At 42.5% G+C, this 24103-nt stretch overlaps 2 protein-coding genes across 2 annotated transcripts in view; one reads left to right on the top strand and one right to left on the bottom strand.

Annotated features, from left to right (window-relative positions):
- Positions 1–3909: 3909 nt before the first annotated feature.
- Positions 3910–24103, bottom strand: part of TMIE (transmembrane inner ear) — a 31280-nt gene continuing 11086 nt past the window's right edge. Inside the window, exons 3-4 of the mRNA XM_035319659.1 lie at positions 9038–9187; positions 3910–4490 (exon numbers count right to left, since the gene is read on the bottom strand). Coding sequence (XP_035175550.1) covers positions 4150–4490; positions 9038–9187 — 491 coding nt within the window. The 3' untranslated portion in view covers positions 3910–4149. The remainder of the gene's footprint in view (positions 4491–9037; positions 9188–24103) is intronic.
- Positions 22104–24103, top strand: part of ALS2CL (ALS2 C-terminal like) — a 60479-nt gene continuing 58479 nt past the window's right edge. The window contains exon 1 of the mRNA XM_035319644.1: positions 22104–22358. The gene's annotated coding sequence lies outside the window, so the exon portion shown is untranslated. The remainder of the gene's footprint in view (positions 22359–24103) is intronic.

Genomic DNA, 24103 nt, shown 5'->3' on the forward strand with positions numbered 1-24103 from the left:
TTATCTCTGGGCAAAACAGAACAGAACCTTTTTCTCTGTTTTTTTTTTTTTGTTTGTTTGTTTGTTTGTTTGTTTGTTTGACAACTGCTTTTCATTGATAAAAGCAAAACCAATGAGACAATGAGAGAGAGGGAGAGAACAAAATAAAGAAAGGAAGGAAGGAAGAAATCCATGCATTTTGTTGAAGGGTTTCTTTCACAAATGAACCAGGAATGAAATTCAAAATCTTCAGCTTCCCAGCCCCTCCTGTTGACCTGCTCATCCTGACTCATGATCCTTACTTACTGCAACCCCCTGGGGGACACCCGACCAGTCCAACTCAAGCTTCATCCACCAAAGGATGTGTATTTTCCTGATGGCTCTTATATCAGGGATGTCCTTGGGACTTTAAACTACTTTCAGCCGTTACATCTATTCACCAGTGGAACAGTCATACTATAAAAAGATGATGCCTCAGGTAGATGAATTGATCTGATAGAACAGATGCCGTGAAAGGCTTCTTTAGACTGAAGCAGGGATGTAACAGAAGTTAGGCACAATTTAAAACCACAAACAATGACAAAATACATCCAGCGCAAACTGCCTTTAAAATAATCTCGTTATAGAATATAACTATAGAAGAACAAGGTCCCCTCTAGTGGAAAGCTATGGAATATGTTGATCAGGAGCTGCTGCGAGTCCTTCCTCATCCAGGCTTGTGTAGTATCTCAGTTTGTTTCCTCTTTATCACCCATGTCATGCACACGTCAGGCTCATCTAATGAAAGCAGAGATATTGTCATTAATACTTGCGTATCTGGATCTCCAGTCTTAAATCCTGCTTTTGGCCTCGGGGATTTGTTGTTGCACTTATGTTTTCAGAGAAATCGGTGTATTTCCAATTTTGTCATGAGTAATGCATTTTGCAAAGCTGCAGCAGCTGCGGATGTCATTTTTTTTCCAATGCAATTTCTCCATCTGGTGGTGTAAAAAGCAGCTCTGGAGCTGCTGTTGGTCAGTGTGCTCCACTCCAGCAATGCTAATTTGCACCCACTAAGGTGGGTGAAGCTTGGAGGAAGTGTACACCAGTTTTGGGCCATGCCTGTAAATTTACTTTAGTCCCACTCCAGTCCTTATGACAAGTGTTGTTAGGTGGGATGTTTTCTTGAAAGTCTGCAACCCCCAGTAGTGCATTCCCTTAATTCTACCCACACTCCGTAACTCTGACAAATTAAGACACATGACACAATTATGACACATGGTGATCCAGGGCCAGTCCTTCTCAAAGGAAAAGCAATTTATTTTATTTATTTTATTTTATTTTACTTTTTAAAATCACCAGAACATCTTATTTGTTTCAGTAAGGCATGACCACAAATTAGTGCAAGCTGATATGTAAGAGTTTGAATGTATATTCTCTCGGCTCTTCTCAGAAATTAATTAAAATTTATTTAGTACTCCAGTAGTCCCAGGTGTATTATGATTATTATTATCATTTATTGTAGGGGGAAAGAGACTGAGGAGGAGAGGATTAAGGAAGGATCTGGTTTACTCTGTAATAGTGAACTTAAAGAAAAACTGGAGGGGCAGATTATCTTCACTGAGGCTTTGGGATCAGGTGTATATCTGCCCTTCTTCCCTCTCACCAAATAGGTACAGTCAGCATCCTTATTCTGCACATCACAAGGAGCATTAACAGCAGGATTAACACCCAAATACTACGTTTCCAGCTGTGGAACAGGGAAGTGGTCTTTCCTGCCCAGCTCACAGCTGGATGCTCTCCTACAGATGCTTATACATGGAGTTTATAAGATCCACTCAGACCCTGAAACACACGGTGAGCCAGACACTGAGCTCGTGTAACCTTGTGCAGTTCCCAGGGACCGCCACCTGTGCATGCAGGAAAGTGTATTGCCTAAAAGCAGGTTTTTTAAAATCTTTTTCCATTTATTTTCTCCTTCAGACTCTATTAAAGAAATCATTAAACAGGGGAAGACCAGAAGAAAGCAGGTGACTGGTATGTAATGACTGATACTTGTCATGTTGCTCTGTGTTGGAATCGATGTGCTTTCATCAGCTCTGGCACTAGGAGTCTCTGCAGCTCCCCAGGTGAAGTGGGGAGAACCTAACAAATATGAACAGATACCTCATCTGCTGTTACACACACGTGTACACACAGACTGGATTACAGACCTGGGCTCCTGCAGAATTGCTTCCTCCCCAGCTGTTTGCATGACTCTTGTATTCCCATTTGCTCCAGCTGAAGTGGTGGATAATAGTCCTTTTCCTGATCTTACTTAGAACCCAGCAGTAGTCCTCAGCCATAAAGCTGGGCACCTGAGGCCTCTCAGGTTGAAGAGGGAATTAAAAACTTGTCCTCCATTCCCATCTGGAAGCTGTAATCCCCACACCTCTTGCCTATCTTCAGCCATTGAAAAACTAGGGATGGGACTGAGATTCAGCAACTTAAACATAATTTTCTGTAATGTACGTATTCACACTCATCAGAGGTTTCATTGCAGTGGATGGAGATTTAGGGCTCAAACCACCTGTCTGCATATGGGTCAGAAGTATTTTCAGTACTCTATGGAGATCATGCCTGGAGCCAGCGAAGTGCCACCATTCACTCTCCTAGTCAATATTTCTGTGGATGCAAGCATACTTTCTCCTCAAGTCCCACACCATCCCTTCACACCCTGTGGTGCTTTTTGGCCCTTTGGCGAGCTGATTGCCTCATTAACCCAGAGAACATGCCCTTTGTTTTGCTGCCTTCATACTGTACCAGGATGGGATGAGAAGGAAAGGAGAGAAGAGGAACGAAAGGCAGGACGAAAGTCTTCACAGTGATAGATCAGCTCTCTGTCTACACTGAAACCACAGGGTGGATAAAAAATTGTTGGATTAATAGAAGTGTAAATCCTAGGTCCTGAGCCTTATAAGCAACTGGAGATAGCTCCCTCCTCACCCCCCAGTGTAGACATCATTTACCAGCACAAATACTCAGAGACAGTGTAGGCAACAGAGACAATGGAGAGATTTAGTCATCAAGATAGCTTGAAAACTCTCTCTCATTAGCATGAATGTTTTGTATTTATGCATGTAAATATTCCATGGCTCTTAATCTTAAGGCATACATTGCTGCAATATTTACAAGACACGCTAGGAGAAAAGCTGCTTCACACTCGTGAAAATTCTCCGGGAGGTGGGAGAAAGAGCAGCCACGTGGAAGTGTAGCCAAAAGCTGGGTTTCAAAACTGCTCAGGAAGAGAGAGAAGACATGAACGCATTCAGCCCTGCTCCCTGGAGACCCTGAGTTTCTGCTGCAACGCGCTGAAAAACTTCACATCCCCTTTATCCCGGCGGGCTCTCATCGTCTGCAGCCTTTGTGGAAGGGATGATGGACGGAGGGCAGCCACTGCCTGCAGCAGCACAGATGCAGTCTATCTCGTTATTCCATGCACATCCTCCTACAGCTTGATTTATGTGTCTTTCATCAGAAAAGAGAAAAAGGTTGATCAATCTTCTGGGAAATATGCAGTTCTGTGTCTAAGGAAGTATTTCCTTCAGCAGCTCAGAGAAAGAGGCATCAGAGAAGGAAGGAAAGCTTTCTCCCATGTGCCCAAGCCAACGCTCAGAAACCATATGAGCTATGACTTAAAAACCCCCATTCTTTGGGTTTTAACAAGCAGAGTTTACTTAATGCCTAAAATTACCCATGTGCAAATCCTATTTAGGAGGAGATGAGTGCTAGTTAATGTTTATCAAAAGCCTTTAGGCCTTCAAGAAGAACATATTTTAAATGAATCATGTCCTCCCATTAGTTTAAGGAATGCAAATCTCCATGCGGTTCCATGCTTGTACAAATATCTGCTTCTTACTCCAGGCTGCACTTTGGTTCCAGTTGCTATTCTCACGTAGCTCTGCACAATGCATTTTTTTATTATTATGATTTTTTTATTATTTTTTTACAAGCCACTGTCTAGCCAAATGGCCAGATTTCCCTTTAAAGGACAAAAAAAAAATCAGTGACTTGGTCTTCAAAAGGTAATAAATCCGTACATCTACAGGCACTCAACAGCCTGAACACATGGAGGCAGCGAGTACCATCAGCTCCCCACAAGTATTTGAATGTGCCCTCCCTGGAGGACTGCTACCACCACCTTTAGCAGGGTCACTTCTTCTTTGCCGGGGCTTTGGCATTCCCACCAGCTTTGCCATTTTTTTTGGTGCTTCCTCCAGATTTTGCTGCTTCACTTTCTTTTTCACCTTTCTTTCCACCACCTTGTTTCTTGTCATTGCTGCCCTTTTCTCCCTTTTCGCCCTTTTCTCCCTTTTCGCCCTTTTCTCCTTCTTTCTTTTTGGCATCTTTCCCTTCTTTCTTGGATCCTTCTTTCTGGTCCTTTTCACCATCCTTCTTCTTGGAGCCTTTGGATCCTTCTTTCTTACCCTGAGCCTTGTCCACTTTTCCAGATACAGTGGGAACGTCTTCTTTTTTTTCTTCTGCCACCTGAGCTGTATGTGAGGACATAAAAAGAAAACAGAAAGGCAATTAACATAAGGTGACACTATCCAAGAAGAGGGTAAAACTCCTGCTCCCTGCTGGCAAATCCTGGACAAAGTGAAAACACTGGGGCTTTGTCCCTCCAGCTGTTTTTCTCACTGGCTAGCAGCTTTCATGTCTTTGTTTTGAGAAGGCAGACTAATGGGGTAAAGCAGAATTGATGATTTGAAGAGCTGGGTTGTAGCTCTGTTGGAAGAAATGGATCCCATTTGTCAGAACTAGTCCCTGAACATTATAACGAGAGTCCACAGACATTTCCCAATAATGGCATCAGTGTGGAGTGGTGTCCTTCCAGGCAAAGGAACAGAAACCTCTCTGATGTAATTCAATTCAGCCCTGGCCTCTTTGCCTTTTTTTTTCTTTTTCTTTTCTTTCATTTTTTTTCCTTTTTTGTTTATTTGTTTGTCTGTTTTTGTTGTCTCTTTGTTTTGTTGATTGGATTTTATTTTTTTTTTCATGTTTTCTTTGTTTAATTTCCTGCATGGGGCATGTCTCCTGCAGCTGAGAGCGGACAGCAGAGATTCTTCTGGGGGTCTTTGCTCTCAGAGACAGACAAGCAGAAGATGAAGTCCCAACACAGGACTACAAAGTAGGCTCTGCTTATGTCCTGTCCAGGCCCGGTCACCATGGGACTGGCTTCCTACCTGCACCACTGTAATTAATGGCAGCGACATACCAAGGGCATAAAGCAATTAACTCTAGTGCAGAGATGTCTCTGCTTTGTTATGTTTTAATGCACAATCCATAACAGATTTAGGAAGTTTATAATATCTTTATTTAATATCTTTACTTAGGAATATCTTGGATTCACTGCCCACATTTCAGGTGAGAAGACTCATAAGTATCCCACTGGGTCTTGCAGACAAATTATTCCGAAAAAAGGATGCTATGAAAATAATTTTCCACTCCCTTCCCCCCCCCACCACCTTTTTTTAACTTCTAATAAAACTGGTTAATTTTCTCAAAAGTGTTTCTAAACTCAGAGCTTGATGCACTGAGCTCTCATTTCAAGCTGCTACACAACACTCAAGCACAGATCAGATTTCAAATATTTCTTACAGATTATTTTTTTTTCTTTGCTCATGACCAACAAGGTATAAAGTTCTGACAAAAGAGGTGAAAATGTGTTAAGTTTCCTATGGCTTCCTTTTCTGAAAAGCCCCATTGTAGGACTCATACGTAAATAGATAACCACGTTAGCACAACTTAATAATTAAGCTCAGCCAAGATATAGGAACGACCTGGGAGTGACCTGAGCAAATGGAGGGTTATTGGTCACTGTTTATAGCTTCCTTCAGCTGACACCTAAGTCATACCACTTCACCTCTGTCACATGCTAAGGAACGATGACAGTGAGCTGGCTCAGGAGGTAATTTGGTAAGGGGTGATCATTTGGTGAGACATCTCAATCTTACGTGGAGCCACTAGACTCCTGTCCGTTTAATTGGCCCCAGACCTCCCTGCTACGGATATCTGTAGCGTCGCTTTCAGTTTGCAGCAATGTATTACAGGGGTGAATCAAATCTGCATTTATTATGTTTGCCTAAAATATTCTTTCAGACTGAACACTAATATACGATGCTATCTTTTGACCTTGGGAACCGGTAATTCATTTATACACACAGATGGGAATGGAACAACACTTTTTCTTACAACCACAGGGGAAATCCTGACATCTCATGTGAAAAGAGGAGAGAAAACCAACCAACAAATGAACAAAACAAATACAAACAAACAAAAACAACATTGTCTGCTTCCTGGAGAAACGTGGTAGGATCCAGATGCACTCCCAAAAAACGTCAGCTGGAGTTGCCTCAGACCAGAATACTTGAAGATTTCCCAGGCCACAGCCCCAGACACAGCAAGGGCCCGGTTCTGCTTTTACCCCTCCCATATGGTGGGAGACAGAACTTCAATAAATTAGGTTGTATATAACCTTTTATGCTCTGAACCCTAAAATCCGTTCTCTTTTTTGTCCATAAAAAAAAGGGTTTGCCACATACGACACTCAGAATAGTGCATGGAGAATCATTTGGCAGTTAGAATATTCCATCACAGTAAATGTGAAATAGAGTCAAATAATGCCAAGAAATGAGAGTATTATTGTAATATATTCTTGATTAATAGCATTTGACACTTACAGAAATCTTTAAAGCATTTAATGGCCACTCAGTAATTAAAATCATTCAGGTTGTCTGTTTGACCAGATCCACTGAGGGTTGTCACAGTGTATAAATAGTCAGTGAGTACATACATCATATTTCATGACCACATAAATCAGGGTGGGCTGCCAAACGTCAATGGAGCAGCATGGCAGACCATCACACCCTGTACAGACAAGAATAATAGCTCAGAGCTGAAGCCCAAAGGTTTGCATACTTTCCAGCGTAATGTCTAAATCATGAAGTGAAACTTCTCTGAGGACAGGATTCACACTAATCTCAGAAGGAGGATTGATCACACACAGCTTTTGCATCTAGTATTTAGGCACTGACAGCTGAGTCAGACTCTCCAGGACTGGAGACTTACAGGCATTTTTAAGGCACAGTTTACCTCCCTTACTCTGAAAGGAATCACATCCTTTTTATTTATCACTGTGGATAAAGGAATAAAAACTACATGACTAATGCTGATGCAGGCTTCTCCATAGATGTGGGTAATGTGTTTGTGGACAGTTGAATTGCACCCCAGTACCAGTTCCCTCAGGGCAACCTGATCAGACTTATGTCTGCCCACAGAGGACCAGGAGACTCAAAGCACGCGTCTTCAGAAGCCATTACCAGACAGCAGCAGCCACTCAGTGATGTTATCCACTAGATTCCTACCCTGCACCGTGCCAGGACCATAGATTTGGGACTCACGAGGCTGAGGGGTGGTCAACTACTCATATATTTCATGGGATAAAAGCCGTATGGTGCAGATGACTTCTCATATATTGCTTTCTCGTGGCTATTTATTCATGAGCTCATGATGCAGCATTTTACTATGGTCCAATTAAACCCACACTAAACTAGCAAGCCTTTGGATAGAGCTTGTGCACAGGTTTGAGTGTTATTGAAGGCTGCTTACAGGAGATCAAAACTTATTAACGTTCTGGGGTAAAACTCTCATTCTACTGCCCCAAACCCCTTTCTGTGTCTTTGGGATATTCTCATCTTTATTTTTTTTTTTTGTTTTTATAGAATTAACAGCCACGCTGTTAAATGCTACAAATCCTCCTAAAAGAGGATGTAGCAGATGACTGAACTTGGCTTTCTGCTATCTACAGGAATGAGTCTTCACACTCTCTGGGGTCTACTGGGTGCTGGTCCACACAGAGTCAGAATTTGGTCTTCTGACCAGGAAGCCAAAAGATGCAATATCCATACACAATTTCTTATATATGTAAGAGAGCATTAACCAAACCTTTGGATGGCCTTTGACTCTGAAGTACTTTAAGAGAATTTAACACTATGGGCAAGGGTTTATTCACACCAATTGGGTTCAGCTCCAGAGAGAGGTCTGGCCATATTTAGTTTGTACTATAGGCACAGTCAAGTGATTGAACATGTCAGAAATACTGAGGTATGTTCAACAGCTTACTATTAATCACATATTTCTATATTTTGCTGGTGTAGGAGTAAATTTCCACAGTTATGTTATCTGCCTCTTTCACCGGTTTTATGGACTGAAGCATCATGTTGCGAGTTAAAGAAACTCCAGGTTTTTATGAAGCTACAGACCACAGGGCTTACAGAGACACAGAAATAGGGAACAAACACACAAATAAATAAATAAATAAATAAAGACTTTCATTTAAAGTTCTCAAGAAAACGGGTGAAATTCAGAAAAGGAACTGAGAAGCAGAGAGTCCAAGGCATGATGGATCTCAGAGGAAGCCACGGAAAAGAGAAGCCATAGACAGACAGACAGACAGGAAGGCAGTCCCCTAATTTCCTTGTAGGGCCATTTCATCTTCTTCTTTCACCACAGGCAGGGAGTTGAGAGGTCTGGACTGGACATGACCAGAGAGAGTTGGGAGAGTTTCAGTAGAGCCTAGGGCACAGAATCAGGAAAGGTGAGTGAGAGGAGAGGAGACCAGTGACAGAAATACTCTTGGCCATCCAAATGGGGCAAACCAGTTACGGGCAATGTGAAATTCTAACACTTTTTCTTCCTACTGACACAGCCCCCACCCCAGAAATTGTCCCATAATATGAATGAGACTGTCTGGAAATGTTAAACATGAGCTGCAAAGGAATAACCCTGACTTGTACTATTGGAGAAACTGTCCCCTGCATCTGAATGACCATGTCTGCTACCACATATGTTGTTGGTTTAGAGTTGTGCATGTGAATGTGAGAGTTTTACCATGTCATGGTGATATCTTCATTGTTTTGCCCAAGGAGCTACACTGATTTCTGCACAGGGAGGACCAGACCCTTTCCATTCATGCATACAGAAAACAACCCCAAAAGAAGAGATGGGTCTCATGTGCAGGTGAGGGCATGAGAATTACCTCCAGGGATCTCTGTCAGCTCATTGAGTGGTGGCACAGTCTCCAGTTTGTCTGCATACGTCTTGGCTGCTTGCCGTTGAGCATATCGTGCCTCAATCTCTTTCTTTGTCCGGGGAATCCGGCACTTGAAGATACAGCACAGGGTAATAACTGGGAAGGGAGAGAAAAAGCGAGAACATTCAGCTTAGATGAGCAGACCTCTGTCTAGCACAGGTTGGTTTCCTCAAGTGGGAACCTCGATCCATTTACCTCTGTGGAAGTACCCATCAGTTACCAATTAAGTTACCTGAAAATAAAGAATTATTACTCTTAAACTGAGTTGTGGTAAAGAACAAAGAAAGTCCTTCCCTCCAAAAATAATGTGAAACGTTGCCTTAAATCATTTATACCATTGCTGTTTCTGAGCACAACACAGTCATTACTTTTATTTTCATCACCAGCCTGTAGATTTGTGAAGTATCATCCGACTTTTTAAGGTGTGGTAGGATATAAGAACATCAACAGCTTGAGTTCAGTATCTGTTTTTGACATCAGCCATGAAGATGGACTGTCACCCTTCAACAGTATGTTATTGCTGGAGATTCCTGACACCATGTCCTAGTCATCCTTTTTTGTGGTAGGTAGATCCTGAGGTTATGGACCACCAGCTGAAGAAAGTAATGAGGACAGGAACATTGTAAACCCTTCGAAATAGATCCAGAACAAGAGCTCAGTCTATGCCTTTACTGACTTTAACCCAAATCCATTGAGGGCAAGACGATAATTTAATCCAGATCTCCAAAATCATCATGCTCTTACTGTACGACTATGCATCTTTCCATGAGCTTCTCTTCTTTACATGCCTTAAGGATGAAGCTGATGCTTTCACTCCTAATAAGATATATTTTTCCTACATGGCTAAATATATACATTATTTCAGATTTTACATCTGTAAATCTAATCATGATTCAGATAATTCATTACAATGAAATAGCTATTGGTCGATTGCCTAGACTAGGAAACCACAGGCTTGATTAGATCATTGGTTCATCTGTGTATCACCTCTGACAACAATAAAACAGCAACTTCAAGGAAAAAAAGGTAATGAGGCTTTGAAACTAGTAAGCACAAAATTAGTTGTCCCATAGGTTACTCACACAACTGAAAAAAAACATGAGATCTCATAGTCTGTATGAACTTTTGATTTGCTTTTTTTTTCCTGGGCATTCTTTTAAAAGGATGTTCAATAAAAGCTCAGCTTTTCAATCTACCTAAATGCTTAAGCTCATTTATCTATCTTGTAGAAAGAAACAGGTTCTGCAGGCAGGCAGAGAGTTGTGCATAGAAAGATGTTTTATGATTAGTTTTACATGCTCTCTCTTAACTTAACTGGAGATCCCCCATGCTCTGAGAAAGGAATGTACATCCAACCTTCTGTATATTTCAACAGTTTTTTCCTCTGGCTTTCTGTCACCATGACCAATTGCTTGGACCTTCGAGGCTAATTCAAGGAAAAGAGAGAAATAATCTCTGTGTTTAGTTCCAAGTGTGAGCATTTCTCATCGACGAAGAGTAAAACCCTTTTGCAGAGAGCCTGCACAATGTCAGCACATAGACCATTTGCTGGTGTAAATTTTTCTCCTTAAAAGTTTTTCTTGAGCCTGTCCAGCCTCTCCTAAGCAGAAGGACTATGTCAGCCAGGAACAAGCCTTGCATGATGTCATCATATCACAAAAGAGAAAAGAAAAGTAGTAAAACAGCTTTCTTAGGGTTTTAGTTGAGACTAGTGTGAAGTCACCAAGCCAAGTGCAGCACGTTCCCCATCTCTTTTCTGCCAAAAATATCACTCCCCTTAAACAGCCTGCTGCAGAGGCTCCTGGCCACCTAAATGTCACAACAGGATGAGACACCTGAAGCTGTAGCAAATTGCCTGAAACAACGTGAGGTTGCAGTAATCTGTAATTGGGGAAGCAATCCAGATGCTTTTATCCTTGTTCTTCCTTGAGGGTCAGCTACAAGCTGAGGGTAATTGAGCTTCCACTTGTCTGACAAAAGCAAAGCAAGGTACCCGTATGGTGGTGTTGGCAGCACAACACTGTCAGCTTGCAGGGCTGGGTCTGCCCGGCTTTTTGGGACAGCAGGATTTCAATGTACAGCTGCCCACAGGGCCACAGAGACATCACGAGCAGGGGATAGTGAGGGTCCCTTCATGTTAGCAGGTAAAAAAAACCACCCAGCAGCTGGGCAAGGAGTCAGGGCAAGGTCAAGCTAGACGTAAGCATGCATGTAAACAGTGACAGAAAGCTGGGGAACGATTTACTGGGGGGGGGGAATGGGGTACGTGCTTTTTTTTTCTCTGCCCACTTTTAAATCAAGATCCATGGTTTTCCTGACAACATTCTGGAATTCAGCTGAGCTGTTAAGTCCTCTACTCACATTCAAGAAAAATAATTAGTGGGAAAATTAGCATCACATATCTTGGGGAGTGTTAAACATTGAGAATGTCAACATTCAAGTAAAGCACAAAGAGATAAATCAATGCCCTTGAAAGCCAAAGAGATGCCTGCTAATATCACAGTTGTTCACTCAGCCCTGGGAGAAAGACTTGGAGTTGTCGTATCTCTCACAGATTTACTTCTTTTCAATTACAAAGGCAAAAAGGGTTGTGTCTACATGACAGTAATGAGCTGGCCTCTCTGTTTAATTTTCTCATGGAGATGATGAAGTGCTGTATTGAGGTATCAGGGATGTGTGCTGTCTTGGGGTGTGAAATGATTCACAATCAGCCACTGCAGCAAGAGTATTACACGAAAATAATAGTTTTATATCTCCATTCCCCTTGCAAGCTATGCTTAGTGTGAGGCTCAAGCCACGCAGGGGACTAACTATTGGAATGAATGATGTTGTCTTTTAAAAGAATAGGCAGGTGAATAAGATTTTGTTACAGGAGGTTTAGGACACTGAGACTGATGCCAGGAATTAACATGTCATTGCTAGCGGGAAGTTATGGCCTGTTGGATTTCTTTGCTTTTCCATCCAGGTCAGACGGAGCAGGCTGTGGAATTCATCTGCACTGGTTTGCATGTCCCAAAGCTAAGGATGGAGATTAGGCTCTTAGTTACTCCAAGCTGCCTTGTTCACTGATAGAGAGAAAGAAATATCTCTACGGAGTGATTAATCTCATATTAAGACAGACATTTCAGGTAGGTCAGATGAATCATCCCCTGCACCTGCATTTCTCCCATTAAATACACGGAGAGCCTGCAGCGACCGGTCTGACAAAGGGCCACGGAGAGCTGCGACCCCCTGAAGCAAGAGCCAGAGGGCAGACAACGTTCCGTAAGCTCCTCAAATGTCACCAGAGATCTACATTTAGGCATACAAACTCCCTCAAAAAAGGTGAATCTCATCCTTTGGAAGCAAGAGTGAAATCTTCATTCTGTATTAGAAGTTTGAAGCCACGCTAGCATCGTTTCTGTTGTGCCTGGTAGATATTGGACGTTTTTCAGGCTTCAAACCAGTGAGATATTATTTGCTCCACTGCTAATTTATCCATCAAATGAGCCAGAAGGCAATGTAACCATAATGTTTCCTGGGCCTTTGCTGATGCCAAGTTGATTTCCACTTGGAAGAGCAAAGCGTTTTTATTTTTTTATTTATATATTTATTTTAAGTCTGTAGACAACCTGGGAAGCTGAACATGCCTGCAAGGGCCCTGAGAGCACCACACCACCAACCACCTTTCCGGAGTTTGGCTGCCTGTGTTCAGGACCACATGAGAAGTAAAACACTTGATGGCCTTCAAAGGAGGAGTTAGAAGAAGCCTCAGGGGAGGCTCCCCTCTGCTTCACGTGGGAGTGACTTTCAAGCTGATGGGCTCATTCCTGGTTCCTGCCAGAGGTACACAGCAGCTGTGGCCATGGCAAGCCCTGTGTCCCATCGACCCGGACTCAGACCCGTGGATGTGGCGTCCCAGCTCGACCTCAGACCTGCCCCGTCACTTTAATTTGATAATTAAGTTGATAACGAGGACTGCTGTTTAAAAATATCCATTTCCACAAGACAACAGATCAAGAATTGGATCGTGCTCTCTTCCATGTGAGTTAGACATCAAAGCAACCCTCTTACAAGAGCTTAGTACATACCACGGCATCAGCTGAGCTGTTAACTGATGGGCTCGTGTTCTCAGGACAGACGAATTACCGTATAAAACAAACCACATAAAACCTCCGCGAGGTTTATATATGCAATGCAAGTAACTTGAAGATTTATTTTGAGATATGAATTTGTGTAGAAATAGCAATTGCAACTCAGCTGAATGGTGATAAACCGATCACGAATAGTGATTACTTGACCACTTTTGATTCTGGGTCCATAGGATCAAGCAATTGGAGGACCCAGCTTGTTGGATGTCATTTGAGTATTTGTTGCTGTGCTTTTCTTCTGGCAGGCCGATGACTGACTTAAAGACTTGAACGTTTATTACTGATTCTCTTATACCCCAGGTAAAAGCTTTAATCGCTCTGCTATCAGACAACATTAAGTCTCATTCTTTCATGCCGTGGCTCTTCTTTTCCTTTGCAGGATTTCAGCCTTCATTTCGGCTGTTGCAAAGCCTTCTAAAATGCAGCCTAAGTCAACTCTTGCCTTAAAGTCTGCCTGATGCTGCAGCGAGCTTAAAGCAATCTGCTTGTAATGCATTAGGGCCGCATGAGCACTATGGATGATCCACGAGAATATCCAGCATCAAGGCTTGAAATGCTGACATTATTCAAGGTTTCTCTGCTGACAGACTACACGAGGCAAGAGAAACAACATGTGCCACAAAACGTAGTGGGGTCATTTTCAATTCTCTCCTTTTCTTCTCAGCTTTTCTGTATTAACAGTACACGGTCTTGTGATATTATGATAATAGGCATCTTCTATTAACTGCAAAATTAAAACATCAGCTTTTTTCTTTTCCAGCAGCATGCTGCGGATCGCTTTGCTTTTCATCTTCTAAAAATGATTTTCCCATCTCTCCCCCCTCCCCTTCCTTTTCAGTTATCTGACACACACAGCTGAATCCAGCCACTTATTTTTATTTTTGAAGGAACAATTATGTTTTAAATTAAAAAGCCTGCTCTGATCCTGCACACAACATTCTTTCCACCCTGAACGTTCAAGCTGACAACATATCAAGCTATTTTTCATTGCTTCTACCACCTTGATCACGAGAAACGTGATTTTTCAAGAAGGAAACAAGCACTTCATGGTCCTTTATGGGACGGTTATTTTAAAGGAATCAACTTTTTGCCATCTATGATGATAAAAGAAATATTGTAATTATTTTTTTCCTTTCTTTGACAAATATTAAAGAACTCTGACTGGTGAAATAATGAGAAACTCTGATCCTTGTTCTTCTCTGGGCTTTTACCATGTTTTCTTTAAATTTGACAGGGGTCAATGTCTTTGTAATATCTACTGCTAATCAGTTTGGAAGAGCTGAAAAGTGGCCCCATAAAACTATAATTTTAAACTATCATCTGAAATGCAGACACAAAGCAAGTGTTAAAAATATAGTTCCTACGATAAATAGACGCCTGTGATTAAATGATGACTGCACGTTCACTCTTGCTAGCTTAAACTAAAATATTTTGTTTCATAATTAAAGCAAGTTAACATATACAAAAGACTGAAAGGAGCTATAATGTCTTAAACCAAATATCCAGATGGCTAAGTTACCTTATTTGTGGTCTCTTTTCTCAAGTGAATTTAGCTCATCAACAGAAACACTGTTCCTTCCACTTTAGCTAGAGAGTAGATTAAAAAATCAAAAAAGAAAAAGGAAAAAAAGAAAAAAAAATTCTCCTAGGAATTAGGAAAGATTTAAATTAAATGTCTTTTCCAGAGACTGCCTAGTCTAGTATGTTAGCAGAGCTATGACTGAGAACTGAACAATTTCATAAATTGGATGGAAATTGGCTGTAATACACAGTAGATTTGTTCTCTTTGAAGCTGAAAAAATATAGTCTGCCAATGAAGCATTTAATTAACATTTAGCAAAGTAGCCTGTGCTACTTTGAGTTAATTAGGCAGCCATTCCATTGTTAATAATGAAAGCAATTAATGCAGATGTATTCAATGGCAACTTAACTGCAGCACTCTTATTTAAATGCTCATCAAGAAGGCTGGAGAGTTGCTTACTATGTGACTAAGACGCTGTTTTAAGGAAAGAGCTACCATATTTTGGCAGTCCAAGCTACTCACAGAAGTGTTCCTAACAGGCTAATTGTGATAATGTGAATTCATGAGGGCTACTAAACCTTTAAGGAAAATTAATGCTTGGGTGGCCGCTTGTAGCACTGGCCCACCCTGAGTGCTGAGATGCTGCTGCTGCTACCTGAACAGCCTCATCTAAAGATGCTGCTGCTGCTGCCAGAGCTTCTGCTGAGCTTCTGGTGCCCCAGAGGAGGTCTCTAGGTTCAGCTTCAGGAAAAAAAAAAAAAAGTGATTTTTCCTCTGCTTACAGGGAACGTACGTGCAGCCTGTCTTGGGGTCAGGTTGTGGCAATGGGGATTTAGGATCTGTTCTCTTCCAGGGGAGGAGAGAGACATATGGATGGTAAAAATGCCAGATTTGGAGTCTGGATTAGGGATGGATTAAGTACTTCTTCAAGATCCTTCTTAACCTTGTATTTTTCTGTGGTTGTTCTTTCAAGGAGAATGTAGTACTTAAATTAATGTTCTGATTTCCTAGCAAGAAAAAATAGGAGTGAATGAAGAAGGAGACCTAGACTGCAGACTCAGTAGTTGTGCCAATGTGACTTCATGCAAAGCATTTTTAAATGTGTCCACCTCTGCAAAAGGCCCTAAGGAGATGCTGACAGAACTGCTGAAAGGGGCCAGGGCTGCTCCAATATTTGCTCAGCCATCAAGCTTAACTGCACCTCTGCACGTGATATTTTCCCCGGTGCCTGGAAATGAGGGTCTGTCCACACCATGAGGTCACATCAGCTGACCCCTCTGTACATCACAAGCTGTTGGATTTAATTACTGCCTGAGTGAAATAACTTGGGTTGGACTGAATCCCACCTTACTCCAGGGAGAGCTGTTAAAGGGTAGGGAGTGTGGCAATGCTTAATCGCCTTCCCTGACACATTTATTTCTCAAATTCTCATTTGAATTAACCTGGTTTTAATTTCCAGACCCTGCTCTTGCTCTACCCTCTAGACTAAAAGGACCTTTAATACTTTTATTCCTTCTGAAGTCCTTCAATGCTGCAATCAAGTGGCCTTTTGATCTTCTTTCCAACAAGCTAACCAGACCGTGCTTGGTGAGACTCTTGTTTGAAGACCTTTCTCCAAGCATCGAACAGAGGTGAGTTTTTTATTTAATTATTTTGCAATTTATTTTTTATTTTATTTTATTTTTTTTTTCCCCAGCAAAAGTTTTAATATATAGGCAAAAGCACCCTGACAGGACAGCAATCAGAGGTGAAATCACCTTCTTACTTGTCATCAACCCCTGCAAACACATTTAAATATCTCATTGCTGAAGTATCACCCTGAACTGCTTTAGCTTTTTGCTTTGCTCTGACTATAATAATTACTAAGTTTTACTGATTGTCGTTCAGTCACTGTCTGTTTATTCTGTAGATAAGGTCGATATTCCTTGCTCCCAACCATAGATCCTTACTTCCACCTGCACTCACGGCATTTTGTCTGAATGAAGTCATCAGACTCCCTCCATAGCTCCTTCCCCATCCTTTTTGATTCTCTGGCCTAGTGGCAAGGATGATGGCTTTAACAGCAACCATTCTGTATTTATTTTGAGCTCACTGGTGAAAAATTTGGGTTAAGGTTAGACCTTTCATCAAAACAAGTGTTTCCTTGGAACGTTTTGGTTTGAGTTAGATTTCCCAGCTATGAAACACCGTGTGGGCCACAAAAGCTAGTCGTCACCAGGAGCTCTGTGGAGCATCCCTGTAGATCCCAGCGCGCTGTAGGGCACAGGTCATCTCATCCTTAGGGACACATCTAAAACTGTTCAATTCCTGCTTCTTCTCTCATCTGGTCAGTCTAGACACCTACCATGAAGGTGTCTCTGGGTAGATGAGATGACTTCTAGTAAAAAAAGAAGTCCAGATATTTTGGCTGGCAATCTGAACTGTTAGTTACACAAGCCCTAATTTAAAAAGCTTATGCTTTTTATGCTAATTTAATTGGTTATGCATTCAGTGTCTTTCTTGGGGCCATTTATGCTTGGTGCAACAGCTCCTGAGGCTAAGGTGGAGATCTCTCCAACCTTCTTTCCCCACCATCAAGACCTGGATCAGGGATGGGATTTACCCTTGCAGGGGGGTGAGAGATGTGGGACTGGTCCCTCTCCATTGCCTCCAAGCAAGGAGAGGAGCTGTCACAAGGAGGAGCCAGTGCCGCAGCTGTGTGAGGCAAGATCTAAGGATGATTCCCTTGTCTAATAAGGCAAAGTACCCCTTTTCAGGCATTTATTGAAAGCATCGTCAATCAGCTGGGGTCTGTCTTCTCTGCCTAAATAGAGCTAGCAACAAAACCCAGGATCCCAACACTCACAGCTAATCTTGTGATTTAGGCAGATAAAAACCAGAATGGGATCTAATCTCTGCATCTGACACCTGTGTATACTCCCAGACCTCATGTAGTGCCAAGGATATACACGGATTTCACACAGTGAAACATATTATACACAGTGCACAGGATTTCCATTCATAATTGAGATATAATATGGCAAAGAATATGGCTGTTACCTCCATTCATGTACAACAGCTGACGAGCAAGGACATGTGGGCTGTTATATACCTTGCTCTGGGAATCCAAGAAGCATTTATTGTTCTTTAGACCTGTCTTAGTTGGATTTTGCATGAGAGGGTGGCTTATGCCTGTTTTCTGCACTGGGTAGAGAAAGCACCCGGGTGGGGAATCAGGCATGAAATTGTACCTGAAGAGCAAGTGGGAGTTAGAATTATGACTGTCTATTGAAATAACAATAGTAATAATGAATCAACTTGAAGGCATAATCGAGTGGCAAATGCGTTTTGCCCAGGAAGGCAGAAAATCAACCTTTCATTTTCAGCTCCATAAAGCCATTCACAAGCGATGCTCATGCGGTGCAGATCTCAAGCACAGCACACCTGAGCCTTGTGCACCGTGCCGTACAGCAGTGCAGCCTCTCTTCGCAGTCCCCATCCATGTCCCCACGGTCCCCAGACACAAATCTGCACTTCCCCATCTCATTGCCCACTGCAGCTGGGGTCACTGAGCAGAGGAGAGGATGAAGCAGCTGGTCAGGATCCCACCTGGTGGGGACACCCATGGGGAGAAACTGTTTGGGAGTCTTGATGTTGTCCAGGGCCCCTTCCTTCCCCTCGCAGACTCCGTATGCAGCCCTCTCCATGTGACCAGATAGCTCTCACATTTAAGGGAAGCCATCCTCAGGCAATGACATCTCCAATATTTTAGCTCTTTTGGGTCACAAATAGATCTTGTAGAAGACTTGAGCAAGACATGTGCCAATGTACATGGTAATGGAACTTTTAGTTAACACTACTGTACGAAATAAGAACAGGATAATTTATTATGAAAATAATCAACAAGAAATAATATTTACTTGTTGGTCATTGGAGGGCATAAAAAAGGTCCTTTCTTTGTAAAAGACTTCCTCTTAATCACTCCCTTTTTGTGCTTGGCTAGAGCTACATATGCTGGTGTCATGACGTTTGGGGACTTGGGCTAGGTGTAGGCACACATGCACAGCAGTTCTAAAACACAATGCCATTTTTTTACTTGCAGTAAGAGGTTTCCATGCAACAACTTGGGCTGAGGGCAACAAAGATGTCAACCTGCTGTCCCATGCAAGAGCCATCCCTCGTCCTAAGTCGTGTTCTGTGGTAGAGGACACTGCTCTTGCCCTTGCATCCATCTCCTCACAGAGTATTCTGTGCACCCTGATGAGTTTTTCTCGTACACTGGGCTGTTAGTGAGGCAGCATTTAGCAGATAGATGGCTAAAGCCTCTTGCAGAAAGCACCATGTGAAGCATCCCATAGCCAGCCTAAATTATCTGCGCCTCACTGCAAATTCTGCACATTAATGGGAACATCTGGATGGTTTTGCTATCCAAAAAGTAATGGTTATTTAATTGTGTAAATCTTTTTCCTGGCATTTATACTTCGACACCCACAGCAAGTTGGTAAATAAAACCTCTAGCACTTCAAATTAAACCGCTCTCAGTTAATTGCATTCAAGATGTTTAACAGCTTTGTTGGTACTCGTTAAATAATACTTGATTACTGGGAACACATTTGTCCAACGTGAGCCTCCCTGATAGCAAACAAGCTTCTTCAAGTTTTCATGTCTGAGTTTATATGTCAAGAGAGAAACTACTGATGCTTGTGGCTGGGGCTACACTTTCCCATTTGACTGGCATGAGTGAGATTGGGAAAGTGCCTCTGGTAGGACACAGAGACAGGGGAAAAAGGGATCAGAACTGAGCCTCCTACTTTTGCAATCAGCTTCTGCTTTAGCCCACTGCTTTCTCACTCTTAGTCCATGTACGATTTATTTCCCAGCAGTACTAGACCTGCTGTGGACTATACGTAGGGGTTGGAAATAAGATCTCTTCCAACCCAAACCATTCTATGTATAGTGAGCAAACCCATTTCCATGGCCCCAGAGCTGTTCTGGTGCTGCTAAGCCACCAGCAATGAATAATCTTCAATTAAATAAGGATCGCCCCCACTCATGGACACAAAATGGTCTAATGTGCACCACCAGCTTAGCTCAGCAGTTCCCTGGCATGATCACGGAATCACAGACTGGACGACATTGGAAGATCATCTAGTTTACAAACTGATAGTGAAAAGGGGTATTTTCCTGCCTGAGGCAGCTGAAATTCCTCTGGTTAATTTTCTACATTGGGCAGGCATGGCATGGATGAAGTTGGACTCTGGAGGGGAGCAGAGACCTCCTTCCTCTTCACAGCACCGTGCCTGCTCCCACCACCCTCTTCATGCCCTCTCGCCTGGGCTGCTGCCAGCAGACCTGGGAGTGGAATGGATGAGAGCACAGAAATCAGCAGACTTGGGACCTTGGAACCAAAGTGGCATCCATTTAGGAAAAAATAAAAAAATAAAAAAGAGCCTGCAAGTCTGTTTAAAAATGTTGATGGTAGTTGTTTTGCCCTTCAGAAGGAAAGGGTGAGTTGATGGAGAGCACACTAAGCAAGCCTTGGGCAGGCTTCTGGCTTTCCCAGGGATGGACCGGGGCCACCTCCCCCTCCAGCGTAGGACTTTTGGTGCACAGCCCTTGATCTCTGTGGATGAAACAGGCCGTGCAAGGTTCAGAGATTATGAGTCAATCCCACCCTGTCAGTGTTGGGCCTCAGTTCCCCATTTAGAGCTCTTCAGAAAAAGTAAAGGAAATGCCAGATATAGCAACTAGATAACAATGCTCCTGAGTGAATCAAGTCCTGATAGCTAATCCCATCTCAGTTGTCCACTGTTTTCTTATCGAGGTCTCTCTGAGAAAGAGAGAACCAGATGCAACCACAGTCTCTGCCAGGTGCTCCTGCTTGCCAGGGGCCTCCTATCTTATCAACCAGCACTCAGAGAAGCCATCCAGAGCAGCTGAACCACGCTGGGTGTGAAGAGACAGTCCTGATAAGGATTTATTTTGAGGGATGCTGGCAGGAGATTTCCCAGCTTAATGGTCTGCCTTGCCTACCTGATTAAAATATCCAAAAAGGGATGGTTTTCTTTAACCAAGGACAAAATAACTGAGCTAAAATCTTGGGGGAAAGAAGAGCAACAGTGAGTTAACTTGCTCTGTCTGGTAACTGAGAGATTTTCTTTTTCTTCTTCTTTTTTTTTCTTTTTTTTTTTCTTTTTTTTTTTTTTTTCCAGATTTTCCTCTAGAGGGGCTGCTTAATTTGAAAATGAGCTTTCATGTCCATTCTCCAGTTAAAGCAAATATATATATATATATATTTTAGTAGATGAACAAGAATTGTTCAATGATTGAAAAACACATCCTTGAGGGTTATACCTCCAACAACACCTGAATGATGTTCTGCACACACTATGAAGTTATATTTTCTACCATGGGCTTCTATAATCTCAAAGATTTCGTTAATTAGTTTGTTTCTCTGTCATGACCTGTACCCTATCACAGAGCAGAAGCAAAGACGGAGAGGAATGGGTCTGACAGGAGGAGCCTGAAGGAGGTTTTTTAAAGCATCTAAGAAAGCTGGCTATCAGCTGCTGCAGGAGAGGCAGAAACGCCTCCTGCTACCAGGTGTGCAAATGCTCTGGCTGTCCTGGTCTCAGATTAGAAATTAGTAGAGCTAGGAGGCACCCCATTTTGTTTGTAACCCCCCAAAAATCTTGCTGTGAGTTAGAAGACCTCCTGTGAGACCTGTTGCTCTTTTCAGTGGTGTGTATTAACAATATAAGAAGGTGCCTTTTTCTTTTCATTAAATAAGGAAATGTAAAAAGGGGTTGGATCTGGCCTTTTTTTTTTTTTTTTTTTTTTTTTTTCCCTGGCCTTTTTTTATGTGATGACGCCATCTTGTGGAAGTTGCTAAGAGCAAGAGCTGGAAGCAACACCTGGATCATAGCTGGATTGGCCAAGTCCTGTTGCTCAGCAGAAGCAGGCTCGTGGGGTGGGAGAGCAAGGAGGACCTGCGCCCACACTCGCTGCACTTTGGGGTTGTGGCTGTGCAAAAGTTGTAGCCTTGGTCTTCTGGGTGCCCTTGGGAATTACGATATACATCCAGGACTTTATCCTACAGCAGCAACTTTCCATTTCAACCCCAAAAAATCCAGCGTGAGTGCTCCGTGACCACTCAGAGTGAGGAAGGTACGGATATCAACTTCAAAAACACCTCAATTCATCTACATACAAAGGACAAAGTAGACACACCTTTAAGGCCCTAAAGCTTTGATAACGAGGTCGGGTTTTAAGCCAATGGGATCATGCCCAGGCCCTGAAAAAGCCTGGAAATGGGCATTCTTTGTTTCTTAGTGCTATTAGAGAGGGGGTTGTGTTCTCCTGCTCTGCCTGCGAAGTTGCTCCAGAAACCAGGGAAGAAAAAAAAAAAAAGTTACCCTAGAACTCTTTTCAGCTCTCATCCCACTGGAAAAGAGTAATATTACCTAGTTTTCTGGGCTGATACCAACGTGGCTCTCAAGAGCTCACTCCCAGAAAAAACCTGTGCCTGCTCTTGGGAGTTGGAGCTGTGCTGGTCAAGCTGGGGAACCGCCACTGCCTGGGGGATCGCGAGGCACGGGAGCAGGAAGATGTTGCTGGAGCAAGATACAAGAAACTGGTGAGAACTGGCTATGGGATTCAGTCAATCTGGTGGTGTTAAATTTGAACATGTCCCATTTTGATTTTGGATGATGGACTCGGTCAATAGTTGCTTTCTTCACCTAATGCTTATTGCTTTCATAAAGCTGTCTGAATACATCGCTTAAGCTGGTACGGCTGGTCTCAGACCCACTGCTCATTGAAAGAAGAGGGCTCTTCAAACAAAGAGGTTGTACTAGAGGAGTAGTAGTACTAGAAGAGTAGTACCATAAACTGTCTCCCATCTATGTTGTCACATACTTAATCTTTTTGTCACTCTGAGGCTCAGCAAGCCCAAGCCCTCAAATTTCCTAGAAAATACTTTTCCACTTCTCTAGTAATATATGTCTGTAACAGGCTGACATAACAGACTTTTTCTTTTATTTTCTCTGAACTACCTGTGTGTATTAGCTGGATTTCAACCCTTAAAGCAGATGGTATTTTACGGAATTACACACAATCTGTTTTTGTCTAGACATAGATCCTTAAAAGGATTTTAACTTCTCACTATCCACTACTATCAACACGTCAAATACCTATCCTGTAACATTCTTTGTATGCTGTTTTCTGTTATGAGTTTTGCTTCTGGGCTGTCACTAGATGGGTTAAATTTACAGGGGCGTTTGCTTCTTGCTACAGAGACTTTTAGGTAACAAAGAAAAATGAGTTTTTTTTTTTACTGTTAGTGGTGCACCGTCTGATGGCTTGCCACTTAGGAAGCCTCTTATGTTTTCAGGAACCCTAAATAACCTAGTGATATGTAAGCCAATTTCTAACAAACAACAGAAGTCATCAGACCTACGGGGTGAAATATTCGTGATGAGGTGACATACCTAAAGAAAAGAAAACTACATAAATAAACCCTTTTGCAAACGTACTTGCACTGTGAATTTCCTGCTGATAGTTTTGGTGCCTACTTCACATAGTGCATGGAGTCACTGGGATTAAATACCTGGCCATGTTTACTCTCCTCTGTAGAGTTTCTTGAGATTGTTTGCGAAGGGTGTTGTGGCATGTGAGGCATTAGCATAAACTTCGTTGATTAAGAGGTAAAACATGGGAGTGCTTATCCTGGAGACTGGGTGCAGGGTGTGGTGCTAGCCCAGAAGGGGCAATAAGGGGAAAACAAAAGAGAGGAAAAAGCTGTAGTTGCTTTGAAACTGTAAATGTCTGTTTTAAGCTGCGTGGGAACATAACAGGAAGGCTCTCAGGAAAGGACTGCCGCAGCAGCCAAAGAGGAGGCTGTGACAGCAAGGGTCTGACTTCACCCCGTATCAGCAGAAAACACACAGACTGCAGAGCAATCAGATTTAAAGCAGCGCCACATCTAGGTGTAGCATCAGCAGCAGTTCTAGCTGCAAATGAAAGCGCAGCAGGGAGTACTAGCTATTAGTTTTCTGCACTGCTGTGTTCTTAGAGATTGCCCAGCAAGCCCGTTCCCTGCTGGCAGCTTGCACGTGGCTGCCTTGTTTCGGAGAGCGCTCATCGCTTATGAGGGGTGAGAGCAGAAGCGATGCAGAAAGCTGAGGCACTCGAGGTTGTCCTCCTTTATAGTGCTTGGTTGTTCAACCTATGAAATTAATTTTAACAAGCTATTAGGTCCACAAGCCAGAATGAGGAGAGGGCTGTAAAATATATATATATATAAATGCCTGGAAGATCTAGGTGTGTCGAAGCTTGTGTGACTGGGTGACATCCTTCCTGGAGCAGGAAAGGATTTGAGGC

This window comes from Oxyura jamaicensis, chromosome 2, assembly GCF_011077185.1.
Source record: "Oxyura jamaicensis isolate SHBP4307 breed ruddy duck chromosome 2, BPBGC_Ojam_1.0, whole genome shotgun sequence".
NCBI lineage: Eukaryota > Metazoa > Chordata > Aves > Anseriformes > Anatidae > Oxyura > Oxyura jamaicensis.